Raw genomic sequence first — 16896 nt, forward strand, 5'->3', positions numbered from 1 at the left:
TGAGGTGGAACTATGCCTAGGCGAACGCCTCCGTGGTGAAGTGGAGTCTTGCCATGACCGTTATCGCAGTGGGCGGTAGTAGCGAGGAACGAGTGACTACGTGCCGCATTGAAGTGAAATGCGGTATATCCGGATCGGAATATATGTATGTTGATTTACCGTAGGGAGATTGTTATTGTATATATTGTGCTGTTTATCGTATCATTTTAATGTTGCTATTATGATCGGATGACTGTAATAAAGTTTAATATTGTTTTTCCTTTGCAGAAGACGGAATTATATTTTATTTTATTTGTTTTAAACTGTTATAATTGTCTTAAATATATTTACTTTATTTTTAACCTGTGTTTTACTGAGTCTGTCGTCCTTGAAAGAGCTACCCGTTACAGTAGCTAGGTCCATTTTCCGTTGGAATTTACCAAGCTGTAGACGGGGTTGCGAATTGCAACTTTTAGAATTCCTTCTTGTCTTCACTGCAGCATCCATCTGGCTTGCAATTTTTAGAAGCCATGGAGGTGTCACCAGGAAAATGGTCCAATAAGTTTTTAAATTAAATATCTTTTAGAAACATTTTTATTAGGTTGAAAAACTTTGACTTTCATTTAGCAGATGTCGCTAGGCACCTACTCCATAATGTCAGTTGCAGTGCGTGGATAACTCTCGGAGGTTTGTCACTTAAGGCTTGAGGCAGAGAACAGCAAACCTACGCCTCTCTGATGATGAACCAGAGGTCGGGTTATGTATAACATAATGAATGATGACTAAGATTTAAGAGAATGATGTCCTCTGTGTCAGAAGTTTTATCATTGTTTGACTAATAAAACGACAATTTCAAGTATCGAAAATAAATTATATATTATCTAATAGATAACTTTGGAATATAAAGGTTCATAATTTACAGTAGGAATAAAAATATTCGATCACATTGTTCTCTTAAGATTATCTTTATATAAAATTAAATATTGTACTTATTAATACTACCTAATATATCATACAAAAATTGCCTAGGCGTCGACCATCATGGCGAGATACAGTGCTTGTCAGTTGATGTTGCTCAAACGTCGAGATCTCGACCACGATCTTTCCCGAGCACTGGCGAACATTATGTAGAATAAGTTTGTGCCGATGTTGATGCCAGCCGCAAGGTAGAAGACCATTCTCCATTGGCCGAGGGTTTCCTTTAAACAAGAAAAACGTTATTCACACATTTACAGTTTATACAGGGTGTAACAAAAATACAGGTCACAAATTAAATCACATATCCTAGGACCAAAAATAGTTTTTGAACCTAACTTACTTAGTACAAATGTGCACATAAAAAAGTTATAACCTCTTGAAGTTATCAGAACCTAATCAGTTATACCTGAAGAACAAAATGAAAATCGATTTTTTCAATATATGTGACAATCTTATGCCAGGAACATCTTAAACAAGAACAGTGAAATTTGTACACCCCATAAAATTTTTATGGGGTTTTGTTCCCTTAAACCCCCCCCCCCCAAACTTTTATGTACGTTGCAATTAAATTATTATTGTGGTACCATTAGCTAAACACAATGTTTCTAAAACTTTTTTGCCTCTTAGTATTTTTTCGGTAATCCAGTTTTTATCGAAATGCGGCTTCTTTTTTAATATGTTTACATAAAAATTTTATGGCGGTTTTGTTCCTTTAAACCCCGCAAATGTTTGTGTACGTTCCAATTAAACTATTATTGTGGTATGTACCATTAGTTAAACACAGAGTTTTTAAAACTTTTTTGTCTCTTGGTATTTTTTAGATAAGCTAGATTTTATCGAGATGTGACTTCTTTTTTAATATGTTTCAACATATACCTAAAATGTAAATTATAAATAATTTTCAGATTATTAACAGGTCTCTATAATCGTACTCAACCATAAATATACAAATATGTGGTGGATTCGACAAATATTCAAAATATCTCGATAATCACTGGCTTATCAAAAAAGTACTAAGAGGCAAACAAGTTTTAAAAACACTGTGTTTAACTAATGGTACCACGATAATTATTTAATTGGAACGTGCACAAAAGTTTGGGGGGGGGGAGGTTTAAGGGCACAAAGCCCCCATAACATTTTTATGGGGTGCACAAATTCCACTATAATTTTTTTTAAAGATGATCCTGCCATAAACCTACATGTCCATTTTCAATAAAAAATCTCGAATTTTTCTCGATATATTAGAAAAAATCGATTTTCATTTTGTAACTTCAAAGGCTATAATTTTTTTATGTGCACATTAGTACTAAGGTAAGTTAGGTTCAATCAAACTAATTTTGGTCCCAGAATATGTGATTTAATTTATGACCTGCATTTTTGTTACACTCTATATTATTATTATACAAACAAGATCCAAATAACTTCAAGAGGTATTACCGTAACTAGCACACTAAGATGCTTTCTTTTATAACATTGTAAAACCTTATATTAAAAAAGAGAACATTGACAAGACTCTAATATGGTCGAAGCATTGATATAAAAACACCCAGGATAGAAACTATGAGCAAAATTCTGGCGTCCAAAGTAGCTGATAAAAAGTAGCTGATAAAAAGTAGCTAATAACTTGACATAACAATGGCCGACTATTGGTTTCCGGAATAATTTCTTGACTTACCAACAGGAATGCATTAAATTATTGCTTAATATTGCCTTAATACATATTGTTACCTGTTTTACAATGTATTTTGCATTAAAATATGTCACCAAATAAAATATTTATTATTTATTAACCACAAAAACACCTGTCAACGCCAACTTCACGTCAGAAATTGTAAACAGTATGTGACGTCAGTTCCGTCGCAGATCAGATGCATGTAAACTTATACACAGTTAGACCGCTTGGGTCGAAGTCAAACAATAAGGCTCGCACACCATTGTCCCTTTGTTGCCATATTTTAAATTTGAAAAAACATATAGGGAATAACCAGATTTTGTCGACTTGCCATTCCTATTACAGCGAGCATTTCATTGGCTAGAAGTAGTGGAGGTTAAATATAATGTCAAATTATGGTTTTCAAATTATATTTTATTTATTTAATAAAAATAAAAATGTATACCATTTTTATACAGTTGCAATGCGAAGGCAAAACAATCTTATTTTTCACTTAAAATACGGAGCGCAGTCCAGCCCTCTGAATCGACGATTTTCGACTCTTGTTGGAGTCTCATCGGAGAGACGTAGGCCTGCTGCTCCATACCTACTCGAAGTGACCAACCATGAAAGCTGACGTGTATGGATTAGGTGACTAGCGTCATCTGGCAATTGAAAGGTAAAGTTTTCAATCCTAATAGCAACATTAATAATAATGAAAAATATTACTAAATGATTTTTAAATTGAAAACTTGTTGCTCCATTTCCCTGGTGACACACCTCCAAGGCTTCTACAATATGCAAGCCAGATGAATGCTGTAGTGAAGACAAAAGGGAAGGAATTCTACACTATGCAATTCACAACCCCCGTCTGCAGCTTGGTAAAGTGCCAACGGAAAATGGACCTAGTTACTCTATAGGAGTAATACTAATTATATAATACTAGTATTACTCCTACAGAGTAACTAGGTCCATTTTCTGTTGGAACATTACCAAGCTGCAGACGGGGGTTGTAGAATTCCTTCCCTTTTGTCTTCACTGCAGCATCCATCTGGCTTGCATATTGTAGAAGCCTTGGAGGTGTCACCAGGGAAATGGACCAATAAGTTTTCAATTTAAAAATATTTTAGTAATATTTTTAATATTTTTCAATATTATTAATGTTGCTATTAGGATTGAAAACTTTACTTTACTTTTTATTTATTTAATTTATATTTTAACGACAGTTTATTTTTGATCCAATTTCACTGTCCCTTCCCTATCCTTGATTGGTCGATTAGGTTCGTAATAGTCTTGTAGTGTGATAGGTTTGGTTAGGCGTTAATTTTAAATGTTGCTGGCTAAATGAGCACAGCTGCCAAAGGGCATAAAAGAAGAAGAAAAAAAAAATAAAAATCTTACATAACCTTCTATACGACAACATGACTTTGATATTTATATTACAGTCAGTTATTTTTGTTTCACACTCTTAAGGGGCTATCCTAGTGTAAAAGTATCATATACTTTTTTGGGAATTTCTAAAATAAAAAGTACTATACCAATTATTTTGAAAATTTGCATGAGCATTTATTATAAAAAGAAGTTAAAACAATTTTCATAAAAAAATATTGAAAATTAAACGATTTATGCGCCATCTACTGGCACCATGAAAATAAAAACAGCTCCACTGCTCCAGTGATTGGGACTAATACAGATCCTGAAACATAAAATTTCAAAGTTATTACTGAAATGTAAGTTTCTATACCATAAACAGGGGTTTTTGATCGGATAAAAAATGTCAATTTGGTGGTTTTTGAAACTGAAAATGTTTTAGCTAATTTTAAACATATTTTTCAACACTTCGTCATTTTTCCAAATTTAAATATTTATCAAAAATCATAGTTGATGGTATAGGAAATAACTTATATTTCAATAATCACTTTGAAATTTAATGTTTCAGAATATCTATTAGTCCCAATCACTGCAGCAGTAGAGCTATGTTTTTATTTTCACGGTGCCAGAGATAACGCATAAATCGTTTTAAATTTTCAATAGTTTTTTGTGAAAATTGTTTTACATGTACTTCTTTTTATAATAAATGCTCATGCAAATTTTCAAAACAATACTTTTTATTTCAGAAATTCCCAAAAAAAGTATATGAATTTCGTACTTTTACACTAGGATAGTCCCTTAAAGACAAAGAGCAACAATGTAGCCGGTAGCTGCTGTGGTAAATACATATATATGTTTTTATTTGGCAACAATGTTTTTATTTCCTGCTATCGAAAAAACTAATATATGAGGAATAATTTGTTGAATTTGTTTGCCGTCAAGTATGTACCGATGGGTTATGATATCATTAAATATATGAAGTGCATGCCTAATTGGTTGACTTTTAGTTTAGACACTTACCTGTCCTTGTATTATAAGCCCTATCACGTACGGAGCCAAAAATCCGCACATATTCGCTGCAGAGTTCGTGATTCCATACATAGTACCCGCGTACTGCGGACTCAAAGCGATGTGGTTCATTTGGTTTCCTGCGTATACAGCTCCACCGAACGTAGCTGTAAGAGCTAGCAGCAGCTGGGCTGCTACCTTGTCGCACCCCACGTATGCTACCCCGAGTAATCCAATAGAAGGAATGACGGACGCTGAAATGGAAAGAATACAAAGTAAATAGTGTTCATATTTCATTTATTGTATTGTGGCAAATATGCTCGTGCGACGTCGCTGATAGAATAGATTTTATAAATTTGAAGACCACATCGACGTCAACCAAACCTCTCTAGGAGTGACGCACTACAACTACCTCGACACCTTAATAAATAAAGAACGGACCAACAACCAAGAGATGAGAGTGCGAATCGGAAAAGCTAGAGATCCTCCTTCAACCGGATGGGGGCCTTCTTCAAGAGCTACCTCTCTCTTGGAATAAAAGTAAAAATGCTGCGTCTTCTCTGTCCTTTTTTATGGTATTAAATCGTGGTCTTTGAACGAAGATATGTGAAGAAAATTGGAAGCATTTGAGATGTGGCTGTATAGACGAATACTTAGAATCCCGTGGACTGACCGGGTCATAAATGAGAAGGTTCTCAGTGGAATGAAGAAGAACCGAGATGTACTGACCACCATCAAATCTCGAAAGTTAGAATACTTCTGACACATTATGCGAAATGAATCCAGATATGCCCTCCTGCAAGTCATCCTGCAAGGAAAAATATTTGGAAAGCGGGCTCCAGGAATAACATCCTAGTTAAAGAATCTTAGAGCCTGGTTCAACACAACATCTGTGCAGCTTTTCCGCGCTGCTGCGGATAAGATAAAGATGGACATGGTGGTAGCCAAAATTTGTCACGGATAGCCACATCAAGAAGAAGTTTACTACAATTTGGTGTTTAAAAACATTGAATTACATTATTTATCAAGCAGCGGCCTTCATTGAAGCACTCGCAGGGAAAAATGAAATGGTAACAGAATCTTGACGTTTGCTTTTTCTCTCTTGGTAAATCTCCTCACCACAGTAAAGATAAAGTTCATACCAAACCATTCTTTCAGTGCATCATAGTGCTGCGAAATACAATGCCAATGACCTGACCCTCTTGCTTCCAAATCGGTTGATCGACCTTTGCCGAAACAGGTAAACAAGACCTTTCCTTTCGAAATTAATCGATTTCTTTTTTTTTTGTTCTACGGGCTGGGCTGTTTACGATTTCAAATATCTGCCAACCCACCAAATTATACATACACGCCAGAGATAACGGGATTCTTTCATCGTGCTATTCATAGAAGCGTACGGAACAAGTTTTCGAACTTCGAGGCTAGCATGGGCCGGAGTAGATAATTCTAGAAACAGGATCCCTAACAACACAAAACATTCCAGGAATGTACTATCAAAGTTCTATTAATGTTTGAATTTCCTGGACATTCAAGGAACATTCGGTGAACATCTGATTAAGTTATTGGTGGAATGTTACAAGATATTCTATGAACATACTACCAATGTCCTACATTTTAAGAGAGGCCATTTACTATTCAATTTGCATTCATTTTCAAATTTGCCGCGCGTGTATATATGTATTTAGGCAATCCAAACCACGTAACTACGTGACTTCTGGTTCTGGTTGGCAGGTTGGCATACAAAAAGTTACAGGTTACAGAGGTTATGGTTGTAATATAATTTCATTTCATTGTTTATCGTCGTATTTTGTCTATGTTGGATTCATTTGCATTTCGTTTGCTGTATTTTGTGAACTTTATAAACTTTACCACACTGCAAAGTGATTATTTAAGGAAATTATTATTGGAAACTCCAGATGTTTGGAGAAAGGTAGGGGAAACAATTTTCATTTACTGTTCATTTTTCTCTGATATTTATCAATATTAATGAATTTTGCAAGCAATAACATTATTTCTTTTATTGTTTTAGATATTTATTGAAGCTGAAAATAATTGGGGATTTAAATCCATATACAATTCAGTCAGAATTGGATTTACCATAAAGTGCATTCCACCAAATTACATACTATTATAGATATTTATACATATCTGATGGAGTCTCACAGTTACTACTCTAAGCAGCAGATGAAAGCATACAAAAGTCTTCAGGCACATAAATATTTTACAGCTGGATTTGTTTTTAAAGTTGGAGTAAAGTTGGAAGTCACAAGCAACAACTTCGTAAGTACCTACAAGAATATTGAGGAAATCCAGCTTCTCGATACTACTGGGCAAACTAGAAGATTGAAGAGAACAAAGCCTTTTGAACTAGTTTGAGTGATAGGTGATAGTGAAAAGCAGAGCATAATGCTTGTGTGCCTGTGTAAGTTAGAATACTTAGTGCGGTTAGAAAAGCAGAGCATAGTGCTTGTGTGCCTGTTAGATTAGATAAGAGACGCTATGGGGTAAGCTCTTCATTTTAAGGAACAGTAGTAATTTAGGTTAAATTAAAATTGCTCATTGGTCAGAGTTATGACCAGATTGTAATTGTAATGTACATTTCAATACAATGAATCGTCATCGTAGTGATGATTATGGAAAAAAATATATGACAAGATTTTGTGCAATAAAAATGTTTATCTTTATCAAGGATGTATTATTTGGTATGGCCACATATACTTATGGTATATCGTCGGTGATGTGACAATATCTCCTATCTGCTTTTTCATGAATTTTGTAGGAGATGAAAAACTTGTTTGGGCCACCTCCTGTTTTCATATATTTTTTGACTTGTTTTGTAGTAAATTCAACTATCTATTTACTACAAAACAAGTCAAAACTTACGTATGAAAACAGGAGGTGATTTTAAAAAATGTTTTTCGTCTCCTGCAAAACTCATGAAAAACATATAGGAGGTATTGTCACATCACTGACGATATATTTCAGAGAATGTCTAAAAAATATACTTTGAGTGTACTAAGAACATTCGTAGACATTCATGCAATGTTTCAACAAGACATTCAGTCTAAAAAATATACTGTGAATGTTCAAAGAACATTCGTAGACATGCATGGAATGTTCCAACAAGACATTCAAGGAATGTTTAAAATGCTGACACAGCACTTTCCTGGGACTTTCCAAGGACGTTCGTGTGCTTTTGGGGACATTCCAGGAATGTTTTCAATGTCCTGTGTGTACCTACTAGGAACATTCCTGGAATGTTTTGTGTTATTAGGAATAGGACTATATAAATACGGACAATTTAATTGAAACGGTCAGTTGTTGTAGTCAATCGGTAAACTATACAATAAATTGTAATTATAAATTAGATGTGTTTTAGTTATTTGTTTTAATTATTGTTTTGTAAATATTAAAGTATTGTAAATAAAATAATATTTACTAAGTCTTTTTATTTAAATATAAATTAGTGTCTAAATATAAATCAGTAAAAATAAAATAGTAAAGTCAACCGCGTAACAATAGTTTCTCGAATTCTCTCTATCGCGATTGATATACATAGAACTCAGAAAATTATGTAATCGTTGACGGATAGTTGCATACTTTAACAATGTCAAGCGGTTAAATTACAATTGTCATTCTAGGTTAGTATATTTCGACATTTTATCGTTGACGCACTGAAAGACGGGTTTGGTATGAACTTTACTTTATTGTTTTTTGGTGTGAGTTTTTATTGAATCTCACCCCACCGTGGCAAAAAGGGTTTAATTATTTCCTTTTGCCTAATTGGACATAGGTGAATATTTTATGACCACACCCGTATGTCCCGTCCTTCGATATAAACAAACTAGTGAACTTTTAGGAGAACTGGTTCTAAGATTTTATTTGGTCTGGTTTTATAGTTACTAATTAACACGATATGAAGGGGTTGTGCACACAAAAAATAAAAGTGATAAGCGACAAAAACATTTATTAACAATAACGAGTTTAACAAATAAGCGTCTTAACGATAAATTGTCTTGGTAGCGAAAGATAGAGAAAAGAGTGTATTATACAAATTTCCGCGAGACAATTAGCGAGAGGAGTAATTATGGCGAGCGGGAGAACAAGAGAGCAAAACACGAACTAGCCTTGGACGCTGAGAAGGGACTGCATAAGTTCTATTCAAATCACTGCATTATTATCTTACACTATTCTGCCTGAAAAGGGCCACACACATGTTACTCTTCTTTTGGCAAAGCTACCTGCCTACCCCGAAGACGATAAAAATGCAACCATATGTCTATTTTATAAAACACACAACGCTAACACTTAAGTTTTCAGAGAATTAAATCTTTTAAACACAATACAGATTGTCCCAACAGATTTACAAGAGAGATTTACAAAAATGCGAATTACTTTAACTGTTGTTTTCACAACAGTTTTTCTTGTGGCCTAAGTTTCTTTCATCGTCAATAAATAGAAAAAATAATTAAATAATAGCATGATATATTTTGTATAACTTACCTACGGAATTGAACACCTTGTAGGATGTCGATAACGATAAGTACCCTTTACTAAGTAACCAATCAGCGAATATACTGAACAATATACCTCCGATCCAACTTGTAAAATATGGAACAGCCGAAAGCAAAGCATCCTAAAATAACGAAGAATTTACTTATGTGCAATATTACAATAAATGCCAATTATGATGAGGTTACAGTAGGTTACGCGAATGATCTACTGAGCGTTTAAAACGCTTCCCATGTGGTACTTTGCCAAATGCCTTCCCAAAATCAATGAAATATGCATACACATCGCAGTTGACATCACTGGCTCTTTCTTTTAGAACTTGCGTACTGAAAAGTACTCCCCATGCTCCGAGTCCTGCTCTGAATCCAAATTGAACTTTACTTAGGTGTTCTTCAAATTTGGTGTATATGAGCAAGTGAATGATAGTAAAGAGAACTTTAAGTACATAGCTCATCAAACGAATTAATCTATGTTCTTCACATTTTGTAGCGTTGGCTTTTTTGGGAAGTGGAATGAATATTGACAGTAGCCAGACTTTTGGTAAGTGACCAGTCTCATGTTGTTGAATAGCTTCGTAAGAGCTGTGATTTGGTGTGCTTCTAATAGCTTTAAAATTTCCCCATGCACTTCATCATGTCCAGGTGATCTACCATCTTCAATTCGCCTGATGGCCATAGTTAATTTTTCGTTTGTTATTTCTGAGCCGTCGGGATTGTCTATTTCAGTCGGTTTCCTTGCTGTATCTTCGAATATTTCTTGCATGTATTATTTCCATCTTTTTAATTTATCTTCAATTATTGTGGTCAAAATCTTTCCTTCGATGTCTACAACTCTGCCTCTATTGCGTTGTTTTCTAGTGTTCTGTAGCTCTTTACTCTTATTCTGCATATGGAAATTGTCATGTTTAAGTTGTAGTATTTCAACTTCTGTGTAATATTTCAATTTCTCCATCAGCCATGATTCTTTTACTCTTTTTATTTCCATTCGGAAAAAATTCGCTGTCATTTCTATCTTATAATTTCCTACGCTCTTCCATCATCTGCAATATTTTTTCTGTCATCCACTATTTCTTTTCTTTTTTATTATTATTTTTTGTTAAATTCTATTGTACCAATTTTTTCATAACGATACTTACCGATTGTATATCAAAGTGTAAAATTTGTGCCATATACGTTGGTAATTCTGTCAACTGGGTGTAAAATGCCCAAGACTGACCACATTGTGTTACTAATATAGCCCATAAAGGCATGCACCGTAACATATGTTTCCATGGTATTGAAGACGTATCACGGTCGTCCTAAAAAATAGATGTTTCAAATTAACAAGAGATTATTTACAAATTAATCATATATTTATATACTACATAAGTCAATACTACTATATGTCAAGTAACATACCTGAGGTCCTATACTGGCTAAAATAAAAGCTTTCTCCTGAGGATCAATCCTTGGATGTGACATTGGTGTATCGTATATTAACAGCACCCAAAATAAGTACCAAACGATGCCCAACACTCCGAATATATAAAAACTTAAAGGCCAACCATTATCTAATTTTAGGGAACACAGCCATCCTGATATTGGTAACGAAAGGATCGTTCCAAAATTGGTACCTGAAAATAAATTATGTTTAGACAAAAAAGATTATGAAAAATTATAGAAAACAAGCTAAAAATGCGAGCATTATCATAACGAAAACTTTGTTTATTTACGTATTTAAATTCATAATGTGAAAAATTAAAATTAAAAACATAATTTATGTTTTTACATAGATGTCGGCGACAGTCGCGATGAAGGTTGTGAATTCAATGCTTTTTCCCCATCCAAAAAGTGCACAACGTCCTTAAAGAGGTTTTCGCTTAAATAAAGGCGACATAAAGAATTGTAAGAATCACATAGAGCTTAGTGTACTTGTATTCCTTATATTTCATTGTTCCTTATTACATAGTACGGAATTTTTAGTGCATAGCCTACTTTAATTACGATATGTATCGGTGGTTCGATATATTTCATTTCTATAATACTTACCCGCATAAACATACGCCGCAAATTTGCTTCTTTCCAAAGGAGGAATCCATCTAGCTAACATTGCGTGCATCGAAGGAAAAGTGACACCCTAAAAATAACATTGTTGGATTTCAGTAGTCGAACTGATAGTAAATTGAATGAAATTACGTCTAAAACACACACATGAGCTGATAAAATGTAACGATAGCATTGCCAGCTCTCTCCGGCTTGTTATCGAACGCGCTCCCACCGTTACCTTCCACTTCTATTCGATACGCGTCGGAAATAGGTAAAAAGTATCGAATTGTTAGAGAAAATTTATAATCGGTATATTATCCTAGGAGGACACTATGTTGATGAAAAGGTTGAATCTCATTTGAAGTTTGTTTGTTTACTGAACGAACTTTTGTAACTTGTTCCAACTGTACGATTAATTTCCTAGATCAGTAGAAAAAGCATTTCGGATAAAAGAATCAGTTCTTACCTCGCCCATTCCTTCCAAAACTCTAACGATAATAAATAGTGTAAAGTTCATTCTCGCAGCAATTGGAGTAAGTAGAGTGAAAATCGAAGTGACCAAAACACCTATTCCGTATACTCGCTTGCTGCCGAAGATCTCGGCCAATCGTCCACCTGGCACCTGGGTTAGCACGTATCCGTAGAAAAACGATCCCAACACTATACTTTGCGTCTTTTCGTCCCAGTCAAATTCACCTGGCGTCTAAAACAGAAAAATTAAATGTGAATTAAAGCTAATTTATGTTTTATTTCGATTCAGAGGCAAGGCTTAATCTGCAGACAGCGCTGTTTCTGGTTGTATAAAGATAAGGATATAAACACCGAATAGCGATAAAGGTATTTATTGATAGAACCGACACTAGGGTAATTCTACCCCGGGAGTACTTCCGAACACTGCCTAATTACTGATACGCGATTAGCTAAAGACTGATGTAGACTGATGAATACTCTTTCTCTAGGCCAGATATCTTGGTTTTATAGAAGCGGGTCATTGGTGACACGATGCCCGCGTGATTTGTATATTTAATTAAGGTAAATAATTCTACTTTCGTCAGCACTTTCGTGTCATTTCCAAATTATATTGTTGATAATTGACCAATTTGGATCTAAACTAATAATCTCCGTGTGTGAATATAAAAACAAATAAATTCGTGCAATCTACTGGGTGATATAATTATTCTGTTCAATATCGGATATGAATTCTGAATATTTGTTATTGGACATACTGCCCGCCGGAAAATCTTTCTAAGTGTCAGTGTTCGAAGTTTACAAGTATAACATAAACATAAGATATAAGTATATTTCTAATATTACAACATAAATAGTTTATTAATAAATAGTTTAAGAATAATCAATATTTCTCCAACTGTTAACTTAGCTTTCAACGTCCGACTCTATATTTAGATCAAAATTGGGACTATTAGATGAAAAGGTGTTGAGAGGGATGTCGGCTTTGGAAGTCGACGGGGAGTCGTCTTTAACTGAGCGACATTTTCGTGTAACAGGACAGTATTTCCACAATATGAGCAGACCAATCACCACTATCGAAGTAATGACTCCGGTGGCCGTTAAATAAGCCCAATGTGATTCGTGTATCTTTCGCCAAGGCGTATGCGCGACTTCTTGCTCCAGACTCTCTTCTTCCAATAGTATAGTATGGAACTCATCTCCTTGTGTGTTAATGTGTGTGGGTTGAGTCGTACTTAACTTACGTCGTGTCATCGTCAGCAACTGCGCTACGGGAGTGATCGGAGTCTTTAGGTAACTGGTTATCGCTGTCTCCACTCCACTGCTAGTTGGGAGTAGTGTAATGTTTTTCGTTTGGGCGATGCATCGGGGCGAGAGTTTCAGAAATGCGGCTCGAAGGACCATGTATAAAGATAAGGATATAAACACCGAATAGCGATAAAGGTATTTATTGATAGAACCGACACTAGGGTAATTCTACCCCGGGAGTACTTCCGAACACTGCCTAATTACTGATACGCGATTAGCTAAAGACTGATGTAGACTGATGAATACTCTTTCTCCAGGCCAGATATCTTGGTTTTATAGAAGCTTAAATTGGGTCATTGGTGACACGATGCCCGCGTGATTTGTATATTTAATTAAGGTAAATAATTCTACTTTCGTCAGCACTTTCGTGTCATTTCCAAATTATATTGTTGATAATTGACCAATTTGGATCTAAACTAATAATCTACGTGTGTGAATATAAAAACAAATAAATTCGTGCAATCTACTGGGTGATATAATTATTCTGTTCAATATCGGATATGAATTCTGAATATTTGTTATTGGACACTGGTATAACCTTCGTTAATACAGATGCTTGACAGCCTCTGAATCAACACAAATCCAAATTGCCTATTTAAGGGAAATTTCAAAGATAAATTAAAATCCGTTTTGAGGACGCTGCAGCGATATCTATTAAAGAAAATAGAAAGTAGGAGTGACGCAGATACAGAATACATTATTAAAAATAATATACACTAATTTAAATCTAGAAACCTTTCTTATTAGAACCATTCTCTCTTAACATCCTGAACCTCTGCCTTCTACAATTTACAAGGCATAGAAACGACGAAAATAGAAAACGGAAAGGATTCTACAATATGCAATCACATTCCGTTCTCCTTCCTAGATCAAGGATTTGGTTTTGTGTTGATTCAAAGGCGGGTAAGCATCTGTACTGACGAAGGTTATACCAGAAACAGTGCTGTATGCAGATTATGCCTTGCCTCTGAATCGAAATAAAACATAAATTGTCTTTAATTCACTTCTATCTTTACTCAGATTGTGAGTATTAAGAACCATTTCTTGTACCTTTTCTAGATGAAGGAAAACGGAATGTGATATATTATAGTAGTGTGCATATTGTAGAATCCTTTCTGTTTTCTATTTTCGTCGTTTCTATGCCTTGTAAATTGTATAAGGCAGAGATTCAGGACGTTAACAGAGAATTGTTCTAATAAGAAAGGTTTCTAGATTTAAATTAGTGTATATTATTTTTAATAATGTATTCTACAGTATGTCCCTGTAAGTTGTATCCATATGGAAAACTTTTTTATTATTAATTTTACGAAAAAAAGTTATTCTTTATAAAAAGTTCTGCATGGTCCAAAACTCAAGATTCAACCATCAGATATAAAATTTTATGAATTTTATACGAGGTATGTCAAAAAGTTTGAATTTCACTCAAGAGTAAAGTAGCTTTATTTTTCACAATATTGAAAATTGCCATTATGAAAAGTTGTTTGGAATTAAAAACTATATTCTAATATGCAAATATATTCTAATATACTATACTCTAATATACAGTATGTCCCTGTAAGTTGTATCCATATGGAAAACTTTTTTATTATTAATTTTACGAAAAAAAGTCATTCTTCATAAAAAGCTCTGCATGGTCCAAAACCTAAGATTCAACCATCAGATATAAAATTTTATGAATATTATACGAGGTATGTAAAAAAGTTTGAATTTCACTCAAGAGTAAAGTAGCTTTATTTTTCACAATATTTAAAATTGCTATTATGAAAAGTTGTTTGGAATTAAAAACTATATTCTAATATGTAATTACATCCTTCTAATTGAAAAATTTTTTTTTGAAAAATTATGGATAACTAGCATTATTTTCAGTTATTTAAATTCTGATAACTCTTTTATTATTAATTTTACGAAAAAAGTGATTCTTAATAAAAAGTTCTGCATGGTCTGAAACCTAAAATACAACCATCTTATGTCAAATTTTATCAATTTTATACAAGGTATGTCAAAAAATATGAATTTGTCTCAAGAGCAAAATACCTTTATTTTTCACAATATCGAAAATTGTTGTTATGAAAAGTTATTAAGAACTAAAAACCATGTTTCAGTATGTAATTACATCCTTCTCATTGAAATATTTTGAACTATAAAGGTACTTTACTTTTGATCTAAATTTATCTTTTTTGACACACCTCGTATAAAATTGACATAAGATGGTTGTATTTTAGGTTTTAGAGTATTTTAGACCATGCAGAACTTTTAATTACGAATCACTTTTTTCGTAAAATTAATATTAAAAGAGTTATTAGAATTAAATTTACTGAAAATAATGTTAGTTATCCATAATTTTTCAAAAAAAAAAATTTTTAATTAGAAGGATGTAATTGCATATTAGAATATAATTTTTAATTCCAAACAACTTTTCATAATAGCAATTTTCAATATTGTGAAAAATAAAGCTACTTTACTCTTGAGTGAAATTAAAACTTTTTGACATACCTCGTATAATATTCATAAAATTTGATATTTGATGGTTGAATCTTAGGTTTTGGACCATGCAGAGCTTTTTATGAAGTATAACTTTTTTTCGTAAAATTAATAATAAAAAAGTTTTCCATATGGATACAACTTACAGGGACATACTGTATATACTCTATATCAACGTTTCCCAACCGGTGGGTCGCGACCCACTAGTGAGTCGCGAACAGATTTCAAGTGGGTCGCGGCTTGGCTATTACAGTAGCTGAGAAGCGTACATTATATATATCATGGGTGAGGGATGGGTCGCGAATACGAAAAACATCAGAAGGTGGGTCGCCAGACATAAAAGGTTGGGAACCACTGCTCTATATAATCAACTATATTCTAATATCCTTCTAATTAAAAATTGTGTTTTTTGAAAAATATGGATAACTAACATTATTTTCAGTTATTTAAATTCTGATAACTCTTTTATTATTAATTTTACCAAAAAAGTGATTCTTAATAAAAAGTTCTGGATGGTCTAAAACTTAAAATACAACCATTTTATATCAAATTCAAATACAATCAATTTTATACGAGGTATGTCAACAAAGATAAATTTAGATCAAAAGTAAAGTACCTTTATAGTTCAGAATATTTCAATTACAAGGATTTAATTACATGCTGAAACATAGTTTTTAATTCTAAATAACTTTTCATAATAACAATTTTTGATATTGTGAAAAATAAACGTATTTGACTCTTGAGCGAAATTCATATTTTTTGACATACCTCGTATAAAATTGATACAATTTGACATAACATGGTTGTATTTTAGGTTTTAGACCATGCAGGACTTTTTATTAAGAATCACTTTTTTTCGTAAAATTAATAATAAAAGAGTTATCTGAATTGAAATAATTGAAAATAATGTTGGTTATCCATAATTTTTCAAAAAAAAATGTTCAATTAGAAGGATGTAATTGCATACTAGAATATAGTTTTTAATTCCAAACAACTTTTCATAATAGCAATTTTCAATATTTTGAAAAATAAAGCTACTTTACTCTTGAGTGAAATTCAAACTTTTTGTCATACCTCGTATAATATTCAAAAAAATTGATATTTGATGGTTAAATT

The 16896-nt window shown here is 33.3% G+C and overlaps 1 protein-coding gene across 1 annotated transcript in view; it reads right to left on the reverse strand.

Annotated features, from left to right (window-relative positions):
- Nucleotides 1–829: 829 nt before the first annotated feature.
- The window catches only part of LOC114330839 (sialin), a 31359-nt gene continuing 15292 nt past the window's right edge, over nucleotides 830–16896 (reverse strand). The window contains exons 3-9 of the mRNA XM_028280254.1: nucleotides 11990–12226; nucleotides 11527–11614; nucleotides 10897–11111; nucleotides 10635–10796; nucleotides 9491–9623; nucleotides 5000–5241; nucleotides 830–1178 (exon numbers count right to left, since the gene is read on the reverse strand). Of these exons, the coding sequence (XP_028136055.1) occupies nucleotides 1041–1178; nucleotides 5000–5241; nucleotides 9491–9623; nucleotides 10635–10796; nucleotides 10897–11111; nucleotides 11527–11614; nucleotides 11990–12226 (1215 nt within the window). The 3' untranslated portion in view covers nucleotides 830–1040. The remainder of the gene's footprint in view (nucleotides 1179–4999; nucleotides 5242–9490; nucleotides 9624–10634; nucleotides 10797–10896; nucleotides 11112–11526; nucleotides 11615–11989; nucleotides 12227–16896) is intronic.

Source organism: Diabrotica virgifera, chromosome 7 (genome assembly GCF_917563875.1).
Source record: "Diabrotica virgifera virgifera chromosome 7, PGI_DIABVI_V3a".
NCBI lineage: Eukaryota > Metazoa > Arthropoda > Insecta > Coleoptera > Chrysomelidae > Diabrotica > Diabrotica virgifera.